This window comes from Megalops cyprinoides, chromosome 1 (assembly GCF_013368585.1).
Source record: "Megalops cyprinoides isolate fMegCyp1 chromosome 1, fMegCyp1.pri, whole genome shotgun sequence".
Lineage (NCBI taxonomy): Eukaryota > Metazoa > Chordata > Actinopteri > Elopiformes > Megalopidae > Megalops > Megalops cyprinoides.
Window position 1 is genome coordinate 13180561 of NC_050583.1, and position 18461 is coordinate 13199021.

At 39.1% G+C, this 18461-nt stretch overlaps 1 protein-coding gene across 1 annotated transcript; it reads left to right on the forward strand.

Moving 5' to 3' along the window:
• Positions 1-291: 291 nt before the first annotated feature.
• LOC118774398 (ras-related C3 botulinum toxin substrate 2-like) lies at positions 292-17058 on the forward strand. The gene is made up of 7 exons (XM_036523748.1): positions 292-415; positions 3834-3905; positions 6672-6789; positions 6920-6982; positions 13396-13555; positions 14794-14925; positions 15766-17058. The coding sequence occupies exons 1-6, from the start codon at positions 381-383 to the stop codon at positions 14922-14924; spliced, it is 579 nt and encodes a 192-aa protein (XP_036379641.1). The 5' UTR covers positions 292-380; the 3' UTR covers position 14925; positions 15766-17058.
• Positions 17059-18461: the final 1403 nt, after the last annotated feature.

Below are 18461 nucleotides of genomic sequence, written 5' to 3' on the forward strand. Positions count from 1 at the left end.
CAGTTCCAAATAAATCACATTCACTGTATTGAGCACGATACATGATTTGCATCAACTTTTTCTGCTTAGCTGCCTAGGTTTATTATATAATTTCTATTCATATTGATATTGATATTTCCATCATGCATTGTAAGCCATTGTAAACATGCAGAGGTTATGAGTAGATGAATGAAAAGGTAACATGAAATTATACACAAGACAAAGCAGAGAGCGAGCGAGAGAGAGAGAGAGAGAGAGAGAGAGAGAGAGAGAGAGAGAGGGAGTCTGAGGCAGTTTCTGAGGCTTCTGAACTTATTTCCTGTGTCACACCTAAGTACCGGCTAGATTTCGGGCGGCCGCAGTTTACAAAGTCACGGAAAACTAAAATAATCTTTTGAACAATGCAAGCTATAAAATGTGTGGTAGTAGGCGACGGGTAAGTCTGCCCTATTTTCTTTTTTTCGTTCATGACAATTGTGTAATTCTGCGTTACCCATAAGTTTGCCGTGATACGGTTTCTCTCTTCACTGTGGCAAAATGTACATAAAATGTACCGCTGTATTGTAGGCTGAAAATGAAAGTGCAGATTAAGAAGGGTACAGGAATCGACAACAGTGTGGTCAGAACAATTTTAAGATTGTGTTACATTTGCCAAAATTTCGAAAGATGCGAACCTTGTTTTAGCTTTGTAGACTACTCCTGGGTGTTGTTAGATACATGCATTTTTGCAGTAAATGTATTTTTTGTATCTTTTTGCAATTACTTTATTAGCAACAGCTTTACCAAAATAGTCTATGCTTTGCCAAAACGGTAATGATGTAACGAACTATAGCCTATTTGGGAATAATAAAGTAATTTTGTAAGTACCTAAGTACATTTTGTTAAAAACGATTGTTAAAAAACAATCAAGGCATACCGCACTCAGCTTACCTGAGTTTAAAGTGAGTGCTTTTATGTGCTTAATCTTTATAAAAAGGAGTTGGTCGGAATCTAGAGCAATATGTACCCTACTACAAAACGCCTTTATGCTACACAATATTCTGGCCTTTTTCCTGCTTTGTCCGGTGATCTCCACAAAGTGATTTCCAAAAAGGGCAAGTTATTCACACTTATTCTCTATAATTTAGTGGAAACATTGAAAAAGTTCTGCCATTAAGACAATTCAAACATCAAAATGAAGCCAACCTTCACTAAAGAAATTACCTCACACAAGCTAAATAGGCATTTTAACAAAGCAAACCTATTCATCGTCTCCTACAGTATTTCATGTAATTTGAGCATGCATGCTTCATTTGAAGAGAATGAGGTATTTAAATCATAATCTCACATTCAAGTGTAAACTATAGGAAATGGTTTAATGATTAATAAACGGGTAAATGGTTGACTAGATAATGTAAATTGCAACAGTGGAACTCTTGTCAATCAGGAAATGAAGAAGCATGAAGTAATGGAGGAGGTTAATGACATCCCGGATCCAATTTAAACAAACATGAAACAGCTACATCTAAGACATAATTCAGTAATCAGCTGTGCTTTTATGTTCTTTCTATGTGGTGCTTCCCCATATTTAACACAGAAATACATGGGTGGGGGTCACATGAAACCCTTCACTAAATAATTTGCTTTTAGCAAGTTCTCATAAAGGATGGTAACATCCAAGAGAGGAAGTGGTTTCATGGCGTACCATATTGTATGCTGCACGTTAAAGCTTCGGAAGGGTAAAACTCAGAGAGAAATAGACACATTCAGCTGACAGAGCTGGGCGAGAGAAAGAAACAAAGGCTGTTGGTGGGTTTAATGCTTAATACGTTGCATTTGAAGCAGAGGAGCACACCTAGTACTACTGGGAGCGCTCTGCCCCTGTGAAGTTCCTCTTCCGCTTCTTGCTACAGCAGCACCATTTTGAAATCCCCGGTAGAGGGGAAGGCTGACAGAGGGAGGGAGAGATGGAATTCCCCTTATAATAAATAGACCTGCAGTCAGTCATGGTGATTTGGAGACTGACCCAGTAACCAGGTGTTCATAGGTTCGGATCCCATGTGAGATACTGTTGTTGTGCATTTGAGTGCATAACAATACATTGGGCTGCAGTCAGCCATGGTGCTTTGGAGACTAACTCAGTCACCAAAAGGTTGTAGGTTCAGATGCATCCTGAGGCACTGCTGTTGTGCACTTGAGTGAGGTGCATGATCTGCCTCAGTAAATGTGTGTGCTTCAGCTGTGTAGACAGATATGAAGAGGTGAAATCTTTGTGTCTAGGGTCATGTTGGCCTCTCAGAGCTTCACTGATCTCTGTGTTTTTTTTTAAACTTGATTCTTTTTGTAAGTCTTTACTCTGATGCTGTTGTAGCGTTTTTTCATGTGCGTTATCTGATACACTGCATGCGAATACGTCATGACTGAGAAGTGCACTAGCTGCAGACTGACTTTCTGTGATTATATTACAGTTGATCGGCAGTGATGGGGCAGTGTGACATCGCCCAGTTTGGCAGGGAAAGGCAGAACATGAAGAGACTTATTACTCTGGGTTCCTGAGAAGTCTATTGTAACATACCTGTGTTTAGCCACCAAAGTAAAGCAGAAATTATTTCTGTCGCTTTACAAATGAGCAACATAGTGAAATTATTCCCTGGTCTTACTGCAAATGATGGGCCCAGAAACAGGAAAAAAGATTGGCGGGTTTTATTTTTAAGCAAAAGAATGACATAGTAAACTTTAAGTCAGCAATGCTGGTAAAAATGAGCAGCTAAATATGCTGAAGAGTACAATATTCAGTGCAGAGGCCCTACTCCATGCTATGTTTCAGCTTCACTACTAGCTATTGTCTGGAGAGTGTGCAACAATGCGGTCGTTGTGTATTTATAATTTTACTGCAATTTTATTACAACCAGTAACACATGAGTTATATCTTTTGCCACAGATAATCAGTTTCTCTGTTTTAAACAAGTAGAGTAGAGCACAATTGACTGGCTGCAGAAATCTCCACCTCTGTCTGAATGGATAGGTTTCATGCAGGCTGATGGTTTGTGATGATGTTTCATGTCGCCATTTTTTCCTCTCTAACGTTAAATATACCTCAGCCTAGGCCTCGAAGGTTTGGTTTGGAACCCTCCTTTTTTATCAGCATTTTCGTTTCATACCGGAAAAGAGTGCTCCGTTCATTCAAACCACGATTTCCTGCAAGTCATCTGACTGTCACCAAGGTTACACTGGTTAAAATTTGGTTAACTACGATGGCGTACTTTTTTAAACGAATAAGGACTTAAGTGGTGGCAAATCCTGTTCCTACAAAACACCAGAGCCCTCTGATGTCACAGATCAGTTTTTATCTATAATGATCCAAGTCGTCTAAACTCTGTTTTTAAGGAACCACATGCTTTTATTAAAAATCTTCTTCCTTTGCTAACTCAGGGTCATCTCTTTCTCCTGCTGTAGAGAGATACCTTGAAAGAATAATACAAGTTGAAACTTTGTTAGAGATGAGTTGCCTTTTAAAAAAGAGAGCATTTCATAATTCTGCTTTTGGTCTCCCGTGAAATGTTCTCATTCAGAAGGTCTCTGAGTACAGCATTCCACCCCTCAAGTCTCTACATGTAAGCTGCTGTCTTCTCTAATGAAACTGTGCCATTTTATTACTCAAGCCCTAAAACACATATTTGAATGAAAACCAATGGGCAGTTTGTGGGAATACTCCCACACTGAAGATATGATCCATTCTGTTTCATGATGCTTTGGACCTTGTGTGTAAGCATGTATGTATATTTGTGTTTTGAGGCTGTGTGTGTGTGTGTGTGTGTGTGTGTGTGCGGGGGCATGTTTGTGTGTTTCATGGTGTTCTATCCTGTGTGTTTCAGAGCTGTGGGAAAGACATGCCTGCTCATCAGTTACACAACCAATGCCTTCCCAGGAGAGTACATCCCTACTGTGTGAGTATTCATCAATGGTCATCAAGTGCCACCGCTGATCGAAAGAGCCTACATGTAGAAAGAATCTATATGTGGCTGAATGCCATATCTCGCAGGTGGATTTATCACAATACAAAGGTCTTAGAGTAGAAGGCTTTTACTGCAATGGTACACTGACAATGAAGTTACATCACAGCTACATCAAACCTTGCTGACGCCTGTAACCACTTTAATAAGTTTTTATTTACACCATATATTCTGTAAAGAGGAATTCATTTCCAATTGAAAGAACACAAAGAAAATAAGGAGGCCGTTGATAATAACAGATATTGATAATAGACCATTGTGAAGACACACAAATATATGCAGCAAGTTAAGTAATATAACATAATGAAGACAACCAAAGGAAAAAAAAAAACTAAAGACTAAAGAATTTAAATGAAAAAAAAGTTTAAGTGAAAGAGTTTTTAAGAGGGACCAGTCTTTATGCTGGTTTGATATTCCATAGTTTTTGGGCCTGTGCAGAGAAAGATAGGTCACCCTTTGTTTTTTAATCTGTCATGGGAACACAAAGAAAACCCTTATCTGATGACCTGAGAACCTGATGACCAGAATCTGTAATGCCCAATAGGGGGTCAGTAGCTCAGGTATGCATTCAGGGGCTAGACCCAATGCTTTAAATCTAATGAATACAATTAAAATATTAATTATTAAAGCAACTGATAGCAAGAGAAAGGAGGCTAAAGTTGGTGTAGTATATGTCCACCCTGTTTATTCTGGTTAAAAGAATCGTTGCAGCATTTTGTACCAGCAGCAGGTGACATAATGCGTGGCCACTACAGCAGGATAAAGAGCATCTTAGGATTGCAATCACGAGGAGATGAATGCATGGATGACTTTGTCAGTAGGCTTAAATAAAAAAAATTTGAGAAATTTTTTTGTTGGAAAATAATAAACCTGTTAGGTCTCCTCAGTATGTTTTCACATCTCCACTTTGTTCTGAAGGTTCTTTAATGTAGGTTTTACACTACAGGTAGGCACAGATAGTTCTGGACCTGTGAAGTAGATCTGACTGTTGCTTTAGACACAGTAACAGGTCTGCAGTTTCATCAAATTTAAGATGAAAACTGGGAGTTAATATCAGTGAGACATTCGTTTAGGTTGTGCTCTAAATGGAATGGATGCATTCTTCTGAATGCATAGCATTAGGGATGTGCATCTTAGGCCCCAGTGCAAAGTCACATTGAAAATATCCTTTTGAAGTGCCTTAAATGGGGTAGATTCAAAGGATACAGCCAATGTATATTCAGCAAAATAGGCCAGAAGTCTGTTTTTCTTTTTCTTCGTCTTCAGTGCACAGGACAGGAAGTAAAAGTTGACTTCCTTAAAAGAATTTATTTACAGATATAAGTAATTTGCCCTTTAGTTGTTTAGTAAATTGGATTAATTCAAAACCAGATCCTTCCTATGATTTATGTTGATTTACTTGTGTGAGTGAGACTTAAGTTACTGCTATTTAGGTTACTGAGTAAACTGAAATTTTAGCAAAGAGAAAGTGTCTTAGAAAATAGCCAGTAATTACTCGGAAGAGAAGTTAGTCAAGGTTAGGTTTCTTAATAAGGGGTGGATCCCCAGCAGGTCAAAAATAAGGAAGAACTGTCCTGCTGGCAAGAGAGCTGTTAAGGATTGTGAGAAGGTTATTGCATATATTTTCAAACACTTCTTTGAGCAATCTAGTCTGCCTGATATCAAGAGAACAAGTTGAATGATTCATGCGCAATCAGTTACCTCTTTAGCTGTTATTGTATGAGGATGAATGAAATTTGGATATGTTCTCACACACTTGAGTCATTCTTGTGTATCTCATGAGATGAGTCTAAAATTGCATTATATGAGGGATAAACAATTTGATCAGTGGTACCTAACAACACTCCAGAGTAATTACTGTTTCTAATAAGAGGTAGTTAACTTCATTGTGTTTATGCTTGAGTTATTTCATTAAGCAGTGGTTTATGTATAATTTAGAGATATTTCATTATTGTTTAGCCTTTCTACACTCTCTCCTGATTTTCCAGATTCTCATGTGTCCATGCTGTATTTCGTTTGGTAGAAAATGTTTTACCTTGACTGGGGCTAAACAATGTTGAATTACGAAGACTGTTGCATTGGTATAGTAATTCTCAGCTGAATAACATAACTGGCTAAGAAGACAGGAATGCATTGTTAAAGGGTAAGAGAAAGAGAAAGAGAGTGTGGTCAAGGTTATGGCAAGGCCCTGAAACAAGTTGAACAAACAAGTCTACAAAATTCAAGAACTCTACAGTGTGGCAACTAGAGACCTTATAAGCTTGAATAGTAATATCACCAATGTCTGTGTATCCTGTCATGCTTCAACACCTCTGAGGGTAAGAAGCGTGCAAGCTCTGATAAGAATAATGGTTTAGGGGGCCGATAACCAGTGGCAAGGAGAATAGTAAGCTGTACTGTGTATACAGACAACATTCGAAACTTGAGAAATGACCAAAACTAGGCTGATAAACTGTACTGCCTCGTCCACTTCGGCTTGTCTTGTGAAATCAGTTGTGATTTGGAGGACAGGCTTCTGTCTGTTTGTTCAGAGTCTACCGTATTTCTGTTATCATCAAAAAAAAATCAAGTCTATGAGATATGATAAAGTCATTGACACTGAATATTTTTTTTTTAATGGGGACTGTGCGTGTGTGTCCCACTTTTCTCTTGGCAGAAGCAGATGTGATGTATGCGTGTGTGTGTGTGCTGTGTTCACAGGTTTGATAACTACTCGGCAAATGTCATGGTGGACAGTAAGCCAGTCAACCTGGGTCTGTGGGATACAGCGGGACAGGAGGACTATGACAGACTGCGGCCTCTGTCCTACCCACAAACGGTACGGCTCACCTGCACCTGTCATCTGCTGACTAAAGCAGCCGTGCGTCCTCCGCGTCTGCCACAAACAGCCGTGGTGTGCAGCAATGTGCTTGCGCTGACATAGGTGTGTGTCTGTCTTCCTCTCCCAGGACGTGTTCCTCATCTGTTTCTCGCTGGTGAGCCCGGCATCCTATGAGAACGTCAGAGCCAAGGTCAGTGGCACACACCTTGTGGGAAACGCCACAAGTGGCACGTTAGAGCTGCGAATGCACACCCAGTCTGCACGCCAGCCATGGGTGGAGTACTGCATGTTTCTGAAACGTTTCACATACAAACCAGACCACATATCTGCTGTTTGTACTGTTTTGTAGTTTCTTTATACCATATACCATTTTCTCATAAAAGTGTAAAGAATGCAGGACACTTTTATATATAGATGTCACTTTTACATTTTTTACATGATGTGCTTATTATATGATGGTTATACGGCAGTTATAATGGTCATTGGCAGCGAGAAATTTCCCTGGTCTATTCAGCTACCAAGTAAAGGTAGCTGTGTGACATGAAAGTAAAACCCAAGGTTATAAAAGATAGAGCACCTCTGCTTACTGGTCACTAGGTGTCATCGTAGTCACAATATCCCTTTTGGTAACACGTACCATAACAAGAGAAGGTGTGTCTGTGTGTGGAGGGCTGCAGTTCCTCTTCTTCTTCTTCTTCTATTTCATATCTCATTGAAACACAAACATCATTTTATATGATAATATACTGGTATTGTGTATTATAGCTAGCTGTCAAGGGTACCCTTATCAATGCACTGTACATGCAAACTTCCCACTCTGCAGCCTTTGATTTCATATCAGTTCCTCAGGTCTGTTGTTACACATCCCGAGTATGTCTTTTTTTTCCTCTCTGGCCCCCTAGTGGTGGAATGAACTACCTGCAACTACCATTAATGCAGAGCCACTTACCCAAAGCAGACTAAAAGCCTTTTCATACTTGGTTTGTTACAAATGGCTCAATTTGTTTTGAGTTGTTTGAAAGGAATGTATAAATTTGTTGAATGTCCACACTACCAAGTATATAAACACACCGAGTGCATGGGAGTTATGAGAACGTACAAAGTTCAACGTATTGTAACTAGAATTGGTCTTGTTTTCATTACTGGGGTGTTCAATACTACAAAAGTAACCTCTCTGTCTCTAATCCTCATGCTCCTGATTCTATTGGCTGTGTTTCACCAGCTGAACACCAGATTATCTTATGTGATTTTTCAGAGAGGGCCGTAAGGGCACTGTCTAAGGATCAAACCTTATCTCAAATGGAGTCTCCCAAGGTTCACTGTTTGGCTCCCTTCTGTTTTCCCTGTATACAAAATCCCTCGGTTCTGTTATTATGTAAAACGTGACCTTGCTAAACTGAACTGCTACCCTCCCAGTTAAATTCTTATCCATCCAAGATGTTATTATTGCTCCTGATAACACAATGGAGTCTCAAGTTGGGTCTGCCAAACACCTTGGACGTGATACTGAAACGCAGCATTCCTGCATTGAGAATATAGTGTTAGTGACCCTGAACTGCAGATTCTTCCTTTACAACAACCACAGAATCTGTACATTTTTCAGCTCCTGTTCAGCTCAGCTTCTAGTCCAGGCCCTTTTTCTCTCTATCTGGACTAGATTACCCATAATTCTGTGGGTCATTTTTTTGTAACCTGTAATATTATATAATCAGAATATTAGCATGTCTCACGACTGCTCACCCGTCTCAGATGGATGCTCGACATGACTTGTGTAAGATTTAAATCTCTGGTGCTGGACATAGGGAAAGGAAATTCTTAAGGGTTTTTTCCAATTATTGTAAAATTGTCCCCTTAATTCAGACACTTGCACATCGAAGTATGTTAGGTATAGTATTGTGTTATATAATGACATTGTTTCAAGGGTATTATGAATGGTTGAATGGTATTCTATGCACTATGTCACTCTGGATAAAAGCATCTCCCGTATGACTGAATGTGAATGTAGTTGTTAGAAAATGTGTCGTCGGTTCCCCTCCATGTTTTAACAGCACCTGGTCCATTTTTGTTCAGAAACAGAGAGATACGAGCATTCGCACAGAGTATTCAGGGCAGTTCAGCAGTCCAGCGAATAAGACTACTCACTGCAGAAACTGACTATATCTGCGCACTGTGCGACCACAAAGGCAGAATCAGAATGTCAGCAATTGTTGGTCTACTGCCGTTGCACTCACCCGTGCCGTAGTACTTGCTATGAAACACAAAGCAACTGACAAGGAACGTGACAACACAGTGGGGAAAAAAAAAACAAGAAAGGAGTTCTCGTCACCTTCATCACTTTGGTAGACAGCAGCGCTGTGTTATTTTTTTCCCTAGCCTGTAGGCTGTGCACGTGCAGTAATAATTTGTGGAGACTCAATGACAGGCTTTTTTAGTGCTTCTGCAGCTGTTCATTTTCCATCTGAATGTGCTTCCCATACAAGTGTGGTTGTAACAAGAAAAAAGCTTCACAAAATATTCATCATTATCCTGTCTGTATTGACTTTCATTCTGCCTTCCAAGGTTTGTTCCTAAGGTGGAAAAAAAAGGGTAAGTAGCCAGATCAGCCTTGTGTACAGGACGTTGAAATGCAACGTATCTGGCATCTGGCGTTTTTCTACAATGTGTTAATGCTTAAATTCTTATATCTGTTCTACTGAATTAATGCTACAGAAGCAAGTATTGGGGGTTGAAGCAAAAAGTAACACCGCACCAGTGCCAGACTTGCTGACACCAGTAATGTCATGTAACAGGTTACATTTTTTTCTGAAATTTTTAAATGGAAAGAGTAATCATGCTGGTACATTTCGTAGAGTGCAACATTGCTTGCTGAAATATTACTGCATTTAAACAGCTTACCTTTTCAAAATCATAGGCTTTCTGTGAACTTTATAATAAAGGTCGATGTACAAACAAATGGGCATGTGGTTTTGAGAGGAACCGAGACCTTCTCATGGTCGCACTTAAACTGTGCCGAGCTCTTTTGTCAAATCACACCCTCTTTCAACCAAAAACACTTTTTCCAGAGTGTTCTGTTAATTTGTTTTGAGTTAGTTTCAAATGTTTGCACCACTCCCCAAATGAAAAGTTCTGTGGTTGTCCGGGGATAAAGCTTAAGTATGCAGCATTTCAAACCAGTCTCCTGGAACATAAATATTTAGCTCTCTATGTTAGCGCCGGTGATCGGGACACAAACGCGGACCACAGGATGTTCCGGTTCCAGGCGCTTTATTGAAAGGGACAGGCAGTTCGTAAATCCAGAGACAGGCAGGGTTCGAAACACAGAGAAGCAGTCCGGGGGCAAATCCAAAATCAGGAGTCAGGGAGAACAGGGTCAGGAACCAGACAGGTGAGTAGTAGCGATCAGATCCAAACGGCAGGCAGAAATCGTGATGGGGAAACAGGCAGGATCGGCAATGTAGCGAAAACTTCAGGAGAAGCAAAACGCGGGGACGAGAAAACACACTGAAACAAACTAGTAACAAGACAGAGACACGCAGGGAAGATATAGGGCTGGGGTGACGAGGAGATGGGATGCAGGTGAGCAGGCAGGCAGGTGCAGGCAATGAGGAAATCAGGTGGGCGGGGACCAGGCGGGGAGCGGGGTGGGGCTGGAACACAAGGAAAACAAAAGCACAAGGACAGGGAAAAACAAAAACACTGCGGCTTAAGGGGGCGGAGCCCTGACACTCTATTGTGTATGTGCTATAAATATAATATGATGTAGCTGTCAGCATTTTTCCTTTAGTGGTGTTAAGGAGAGTGCACTTGGCCTCCTTATAATGAGCCTTATAGCAGCACCCACCCACATACAGGTCTCAGTCCCAATAATAATCTTAGGTGAGACCCACACCAGAGCAGCATTGCATTGCATTGCTTACTTAGCAGGCGCATTTAGTCTTATGTATTTACACAGCTTCCATTTTGCATATCATCCATGGATACAGTTGGGTGTTCAGTCAAACTATTAAGATTTTTGTAGCACACTCAAATGTGCAATAGCAGGTCTCCACCTGGAATTTAACAAGTAGACACCTTCAGAAGAACAGCTATCATTGGGCTGCTGGAAAGCTAAATGGTTTTGTGTCTGATACCACTCCTTTTTGACTCAAAAGACGATAGAGTCTGTGAGGTACCGCGATTTCATGTGACACAAAAGCACCTCGTCCTTGGTTTGTCTGAGTAATGGGAATAAGGTGATCTATTATCTGCTCAGGTTACTTGAGAAATACAATGAACACATCAGAGTCGTTGCACACAACAGCTTTAAAAGCATGAACTGCATTTAGGAATCAGTATGAGGAGTGATTACATGAACTGTGCAGCATAAATAATCTTACCTCTATTTCTACAGTGAGCTTAATGGCAGACATCAGAGAAATTGTTATTTTATAGTGCAAAACAATAATCCTCCATCTGAAGATGTTACCTTTTTATATTTATGAAGTTAGACATTTCTTATAATCGCAAATATTTGGATCTTTCATCGTGTTAAAATAATTATCAGGGCATCAACAGCGCAAAATGACCAACTGATCCTGGCAAATCAAGCTTGTTGTATCTGGGCAACACTTGAGTGACATTACTTGAGATGAAACAGTTGTAAACTTTGCAACATGTCTTTTAAAGTTTCTCTTTAAAAGAGAGAGACTCCCCCTATCTTCTCCCCCTATGCAAATGCCTGGCTCTCTTCCTCCAGAACACAAATGTAGACATTTTTCTTCTTCTTTCTCATTTATAGTTTTAATACAACATTCCAATTGAGTTTCCATGGAAACATTGCCAAAATGTCATCCTTATAGATTAATAGTTGCAGGGACGCATTAAACTATTTATGGGGTATGAGAAAGTGAGTGTGCACACACACACACACACACACACACACACACACAAACAAACAGAGAGACAGAGAGAGATTATGACCCACTAGATTGTTTTCTGGTAGATGTAACATCTCCTAGTTTTCCAAATTTCTCGACCATTCATTTCAGACTAAGAAACACCAAATGGCTGTTGTCTGTTTTTCAAAAATGAATGTCTGTTATCAAAAATGAATGTGTACCTATTGTTGTAACTGAACTAGGATCAGCATCAGCCAGCTTTTTAAATCTCACAAACAGACATGTGTTCTTCAGCCATTTTGATAGAACTTACCAAACATACAGTAATTTTATCCCAAGCGGCTATAAACCGTTTTGTGTTAGTTCTTTTAGTAAATAATCAAATGCTTTACTACCCAAAATAATGAGAGCACTAACTACGTCAACAACAATAGTAGTAATACTAACATCATCGTCACCATAATTATAATGTGCATAGCACTGGTTAGCTTGTATTTCATCTCAAAACTATGGGATGTGAAAATGCATTTACCTGTTGGATCTGCTCTATTTTTTTCCTGCGTTGCCTCTCTCCTCTTCAAAAACGTCTTCAAATGACAAGGTTGTCAGCTTTGGCTCTTCCCCTAATTACAAAGCCTCGATCATGCCTTAGCCATGAGGGCTACTTCTTTAATCCAATGGATGTGAAATGCTCAATGTTCAATGGCATCAAGGCCTTGGCAGCTTTGTCCTGGCTGACAGTAAGTCAGTAGGAGAAGTGTGGTTGTGGCAGCTGCCTTGTGCAAAGCTCTAGGCCTTGATGGTGCTATTGTACTACTTCTGGAAAGGTATAAGTGTAGTAGAGCCGTGCCCTTTGTGTCACATTTCACAGAAACGCTACTTCACATCTGCTCAAAACCTGTGAAAAGCCAGGACTTGCTTTGTGGCTATGAGATTCTGCAATTCTGTAGAGTTGTTATATAATGGTGTTAATTTTTCAGCTTTTATTTGGTTGTTGTTAATCATCTTTGAATTCCTTTTTAAAGCTAGAAAAGAAAAGGTTCAGTATCTGCAGACATGCCTTGAAAGCCCCAAGCTGCCCACAAGCACAGTAGTCCTGTATAAGTTGTTTTTTTTTTATTGGCTGTCCGTTTCTCACAACAATAATAACACATTTTGCTATTGATTTTATACCCTTGAGCAAGGAACTAAAATGAAAACCTGAATTGCTTCAGTAAATATCTGGTTGTATTCAGCATCTGCTGAGCAAATGAATACTACTTTTGCTACTCATGGTACTTCTATTAATAACACTACTACCACTACCACCACCACTGCTACTATGACGACCACTACAACTGCTACTACTAATGCTAATACTACTACCATAATAATTGTAATATAGATCCCTCTCCATACACATATTTTTTATTGTTTAGTCAGTTTGGGATCCAGCTTGTCATTTCAGCAGCATCTGTCATTTCAGAGGACAGCACTGATATTTGGCTTCCTGAGATTTAACATCAGATAGCAAGGTAACAATTATCATCAGAACAAACAGATTAAACAGGGAAACCTACCTGCTTATCATGACTGACAGACTCAGCACTGGTTATATTCAGTTCTTGTTATACCCTTTTTCCTCTGCATCGCCTCTACGCCCTGATTAGGTTGCAAGATTTGGTTGTAATTGTGAGGTCAGTATTTAGGTCACGATAGATAACCACACTTCTTCTTCTGTCCTCAGTGGTACCCGGAGGTAAGGCATCATTGTCCCTCTACACCTATCATCCTGGTGGGTACTAAGCTAGATCTGCGGGATGAGAAGGAGACCATCGAGAAGCTGAAGGAGAAGAAGCTGGCACCCATCACTTACCCTCAAGGCCTTGCTTTGGCCAAAGAGATAGGTCTGTCACTCATCTGTTGCTGAATCATCGGGCTTGTGTACACACATTGTATTGTATACATTACGGATTATTAATTCAGATGTTCGTTGTGTTATTTGGTAGGTCAAAATTCATTGCATATGCAGAATGAAGAACCAACACTGGGATATATATCATTCTCAAATGGAGAGTGAGAGGAAGCTTGAAAAAAGCTTAAACTTTTCTTAGCATTTTTATGCTTTTATCCCTTTTAAATTCAAATTCAGTTAGAAACAAAATCCTTTTATCCAGGTCATGTAGTTCAAATACGCTGAATCACAATCAATGGTGGTTCATCATTCTTACAAAAAGGCTTAACAGGGATTATTTCACTTCATTCTGTTCTTTTTTAATGTCTTATCAAAAGGACTTATTAGTAGTACTTTTCCTGCTGCCCTTAAATGAGGCAGGAGATGAGGAAGAAAGCAACCCTCAAAATGGAAGCGAGATGGTCGAGCCATTTCTCAACAGACATGAAGCAATTAGTTTGTTTTCGTTAATTTGTCAATCAACTTGCTGGACAAAAAGCATTTTTATCTGTTGGATTTTCTGTAATTCCACTGGTTGTGACTAACCGTATACTAATCTAACACTAAGAATTAGGATGGCATCTGCAATCCACATTTGACAGCGGTCAAATACAAGTTCCCTTTGTGACATTTTGGGACATCATGAATGTTTTTATAGACTCTGTTTATCAGAGAGGCTATCATGATATTTGGAAGTAGTTATTGGTCTCGCTTAACTAACTATCAGAGCACTTCAAAAATTACACCCAACACATAAGACACATTGAGAGAGACTGCTTTGGGCTGTACTCCTTTGACATGCAGGATAAGGGCGAGTGAGTAAGCCGTCCATTTGTGTACATTATGAAAGCAAAACTTCCCTCTCTCTGCATGGACAGCAAGGGATTACTTAAAGTACCTCCCCTGTTCATTTCAATTCAGCAACAGCGCAGAGCTCATGAGGAATATGAGTCTCCAAAAGTACCCCGATCCAATGATCGCTCCCCAGGAAAAGGAGAGAGTCGAGTCTAATAAGAAAGCAGTTGATTAACATTAGGTTGTTATGCAGGCTAATCTTATTGAGGCCCTTGGGGTTTTCAGCTACTTTACATGATAGTTTTTTTTTTTTGGCTGGCTTTGTAACTACGAGTGAAACCGTCTCCTCATCTTATGGCAATCGGTGATGGTGAATTTGTGTGACCCAATGGGCAGATTCGGTGAAGTACCTGGAGTGCTCCGCTCTGACGCAGCGCGGGCTGAAGAATGTGTTCGACGAGGCCATCCGCGCCGTGCTGTGTCCCCAGCCCACCAAAGTCAAGAAAAAGGGCTGCTCTCTGCTTTAAGGTATTGAGTTAGGAATGGAAGACACATCCATCCATTTATCCATGTACTACAAACATACTACAACATTATTATTATTATTATTATTAGTAGTAGTAGTAGTATTATCAGCATATTATTAGATATGTTTTGTAACGGGTTACATCTTCATCCATACATCTAAGGTTATTTGTCAGGCTGACGAAAAACAAACAAAAAAAATGAAAGCACGTAAGATTACAGATAAGAGAAAGCTAAATTAGAGTACAGTGACTCATAAAGAATCAGTTTAACAAGACAAAGAATGCCAACGCTTCAGCCCTCACAATGGGGCGACACTTTGGCCTTGAAACAGAGAGAGAAGTGATGAGCTCATGCAGACTCTTACATTATTATGCCCATTATTGAGAATGCGTGTGTCAGCTCGGGGTAGGGGGCTAAAATACAGTGAAGGAAAATCATTTTGCTTTGTATAAGAAAGCAAAGCAAATTAAATCATTACCTTCATGGCTTGTCTATGCCTAGTTCTTTAATCGTTATTGGGGTATGCATAGGATAAAGGAGAAGAATAAACCTACATACATGCTGATTGGATAATGCACATACTTAACTGAGGGATTTATTCGAGTTTCAGAAGGCCTTCAAAACCTCTGTTAGCATGACATTTTACTACATAACACATTACATTTGCATAATCTCATTGTATGCAAGTCATGCTGAGGTGTTGCAGTTACTTATGAATGGTTTATAATGTGGTTATGGAATTCTCTCATGGATGGTCTGCTTTATAAATGCTTCATGAGGGTGCACATAATACAAAATGTATTTTCTCATGCTGTCTGTGTTGCTGTTGTTGTTTCTCAGGTCTCTGTGAGAATACGCACGGGTACCAATCCAAAGGAAAAACTGCAAGGGCGAGTTTGTGAAACAATCTGAATAGTTTATTTTCAAAAATAATTACATTTCAGTTCCAGTTAAAATCAATGCACAATGTACGCCAAAATCGATGTACAAAATGTTACTACCTTACTATTTAAAATGTTATGAATTACCATAAAAATGTTGACATGTTTGTCTTTGACATAACAAATTATGTAATGTATTGTTATCCCTTTTTAATCTTTCCTCCATCTTAAAAATAGATTTTGCTGTTGCACAGAAAACGTGTGCAAGGCTAAGTGGCACGGTATGTTACAGATTACATAAATACAGTGTTAGTGTTGTAGTGTATTAGTGTTGCTTACATCCACATTTATTTGTCACTGGCTGACAGTGTTTTATTATTTATTAAATTGACCAATTTTTCACTGTGAAAAAATTGACAGTAAAAAAAAAAAAACAATGCTGTAGCTGATAGGGTATGACTTGAGTTTCACAGTGTCGTATACTGTCGACACTGATTCACAGTGTCGTATAGCCCCATAATGGACATATGTTAGTTCATAACTTTGATACACTGTATGCTTATAAATGTACATCAGCACCTACAACAACCATCAGGCACTGCCAAGGACAACCTAAATGGTGACATGTGATTTGTAATTTGTTTTTGGTATAGCACTCATGAATCCTGGAGTTAAACATTTTTAAGCATTACAGTGGTGTTATGTAGATATTACATTGCATCTTAACACCTTGTAATGGTACTATTTTACTAAAGAGTTTATTACTGTAACATACTATATTTTCTTTCAAACAATGGCAGGCAGCTTTACTGTAGGTACTGTTTTAACATGACCTGTGTCCCTGAATTTCACTATGTTTTGTTTGAATTTGAAATTTTGGCCAACAGAATGTTTAAATGCAACATATAAGACTGTTAAAGTTGAAAAAGGCAGGATGTGTGAGTGAATAAAGCTTTGTCTGCTTGTCCCCCTTCCCACATTGGTCCAAACTTTTGGCATGGCCTGTCTGAGCCTGTGGTTATATTCAATCAAATAGTATGATCCTGCAGGCAGGAGATAGCCAGAACACCCCACTGAGATCATTCTGAAATCAGGGAGATTGTGCTGTGATTGGAGGCTGTGTGGGTCATTGCTCAGTAAAAATCCAGATAAATATCCATGGCCTAGAAGGAATGTGAGTGTTAATAAAAATTAGCATGTCAAAGCAAGCCTGATGAGCTAACAGTACTTCATATCTATTTCATATATAGTACCAGTCAAAAGTTTGGACATACCTGATTAACATAATGGGAAACATGTTTTCAAAGACATTTTGATCTAAAGACTTATGCTTAAATTCTTGATTTTTTCTTTCTTAGACAACTATAAATTGTCAAGTAAATGCCTAGTATGTATTTCTTTCCAAAAATGTAATTAAAAAATCTTTTTTAGCTATTTTGAAGAATCTAAAATAAAAGATATTAGTTTTGATTTGTTTATAACACTTTTTTGGTTACTGCATAATTCCATTTATGTTGTTTCATAGTTTTGATGTCTTTGCTATTATTATGAAATGTGGACAATGGTAAAAATAAAGAAAAGTATGTCCAAACTTTTGACTAGTACTGCATGTATGTCTGTCTTGTATGTATGTATGGCTTGAGTAGAAAACATCACAGTCCCCCGTGCCTTCGAAGTTATGATAAAAAGAAAAGAGATAGTGTTAGCCTTTGGCTTCAAGCTTTTAGATGCTCCTGCCTTGAAGTGAACTGTAGAAATGTAGTCTAACCTATGGCACACCCCAGACAAACTCAGGGTTGCCTGACTTGCTGTCACTCTGCTGTCAGGTGAACTTTTTAGGTAGGGGAGGGCTGGATAGATTGTAGCGCAGACAAATTCATAACATCTAAAAATGTATTACTCATTGGAAGCTGAATTTTATAATTGCTTGGCCATGGTATCTCTCCTCTAGCAAGCAACACACTGCCATGTTATCTGCCATGACCTCAAGTTCAATAAAACCTTGTATCAGTATGAAACACACACATGCACACACATAGGCACAGAGAGAGAGAGAGACAGACAAAAAAGAGAGAAAAATGCAGAGAGAGAGAGGCATCCACATACATACAATAGCATACATGCAAGCCTGTAACCACACAGACACACTAGCCCAGTGTCCCAATAAAAGCAGGCTTTTAGGAAGCACATTAAGAAATACATAAACCTTTACCAGAGTTCAGAGTTTCAGAAAATATTTTGTTCATAATGAATATTTTGGTTCACTATTGCAGCATGAAATCAAACAAAACAAACAAAACGTTCATTAATGAAAAAGAAGTTCATTTATGAAATAAACCTTAAAAAATTATTACAGTTGCCTTATTTGATTTCTCTTTTCTTCCAAAGTGCATGCAGCAGAGGGATATTGAAGAGAAATAGCATTGTGTCTGTTTGCTGTAACAATGACAATAAATCACAGGACCAGGGCTGGGTGCCATTTCCAGCGTAACCACTGCATTTAGCAGTGGGGCGTCATAGATTGATGTGCTCTGTGTGCCTCTGCTGCTAATGGTATGTGATGCAGAAGCAGGCATAAAGTACTTTTTTATTCATTCATTTTTAATAATTAAAGATCAACATTAATGATAATTGTTAGTTGATCTATTGCAATAC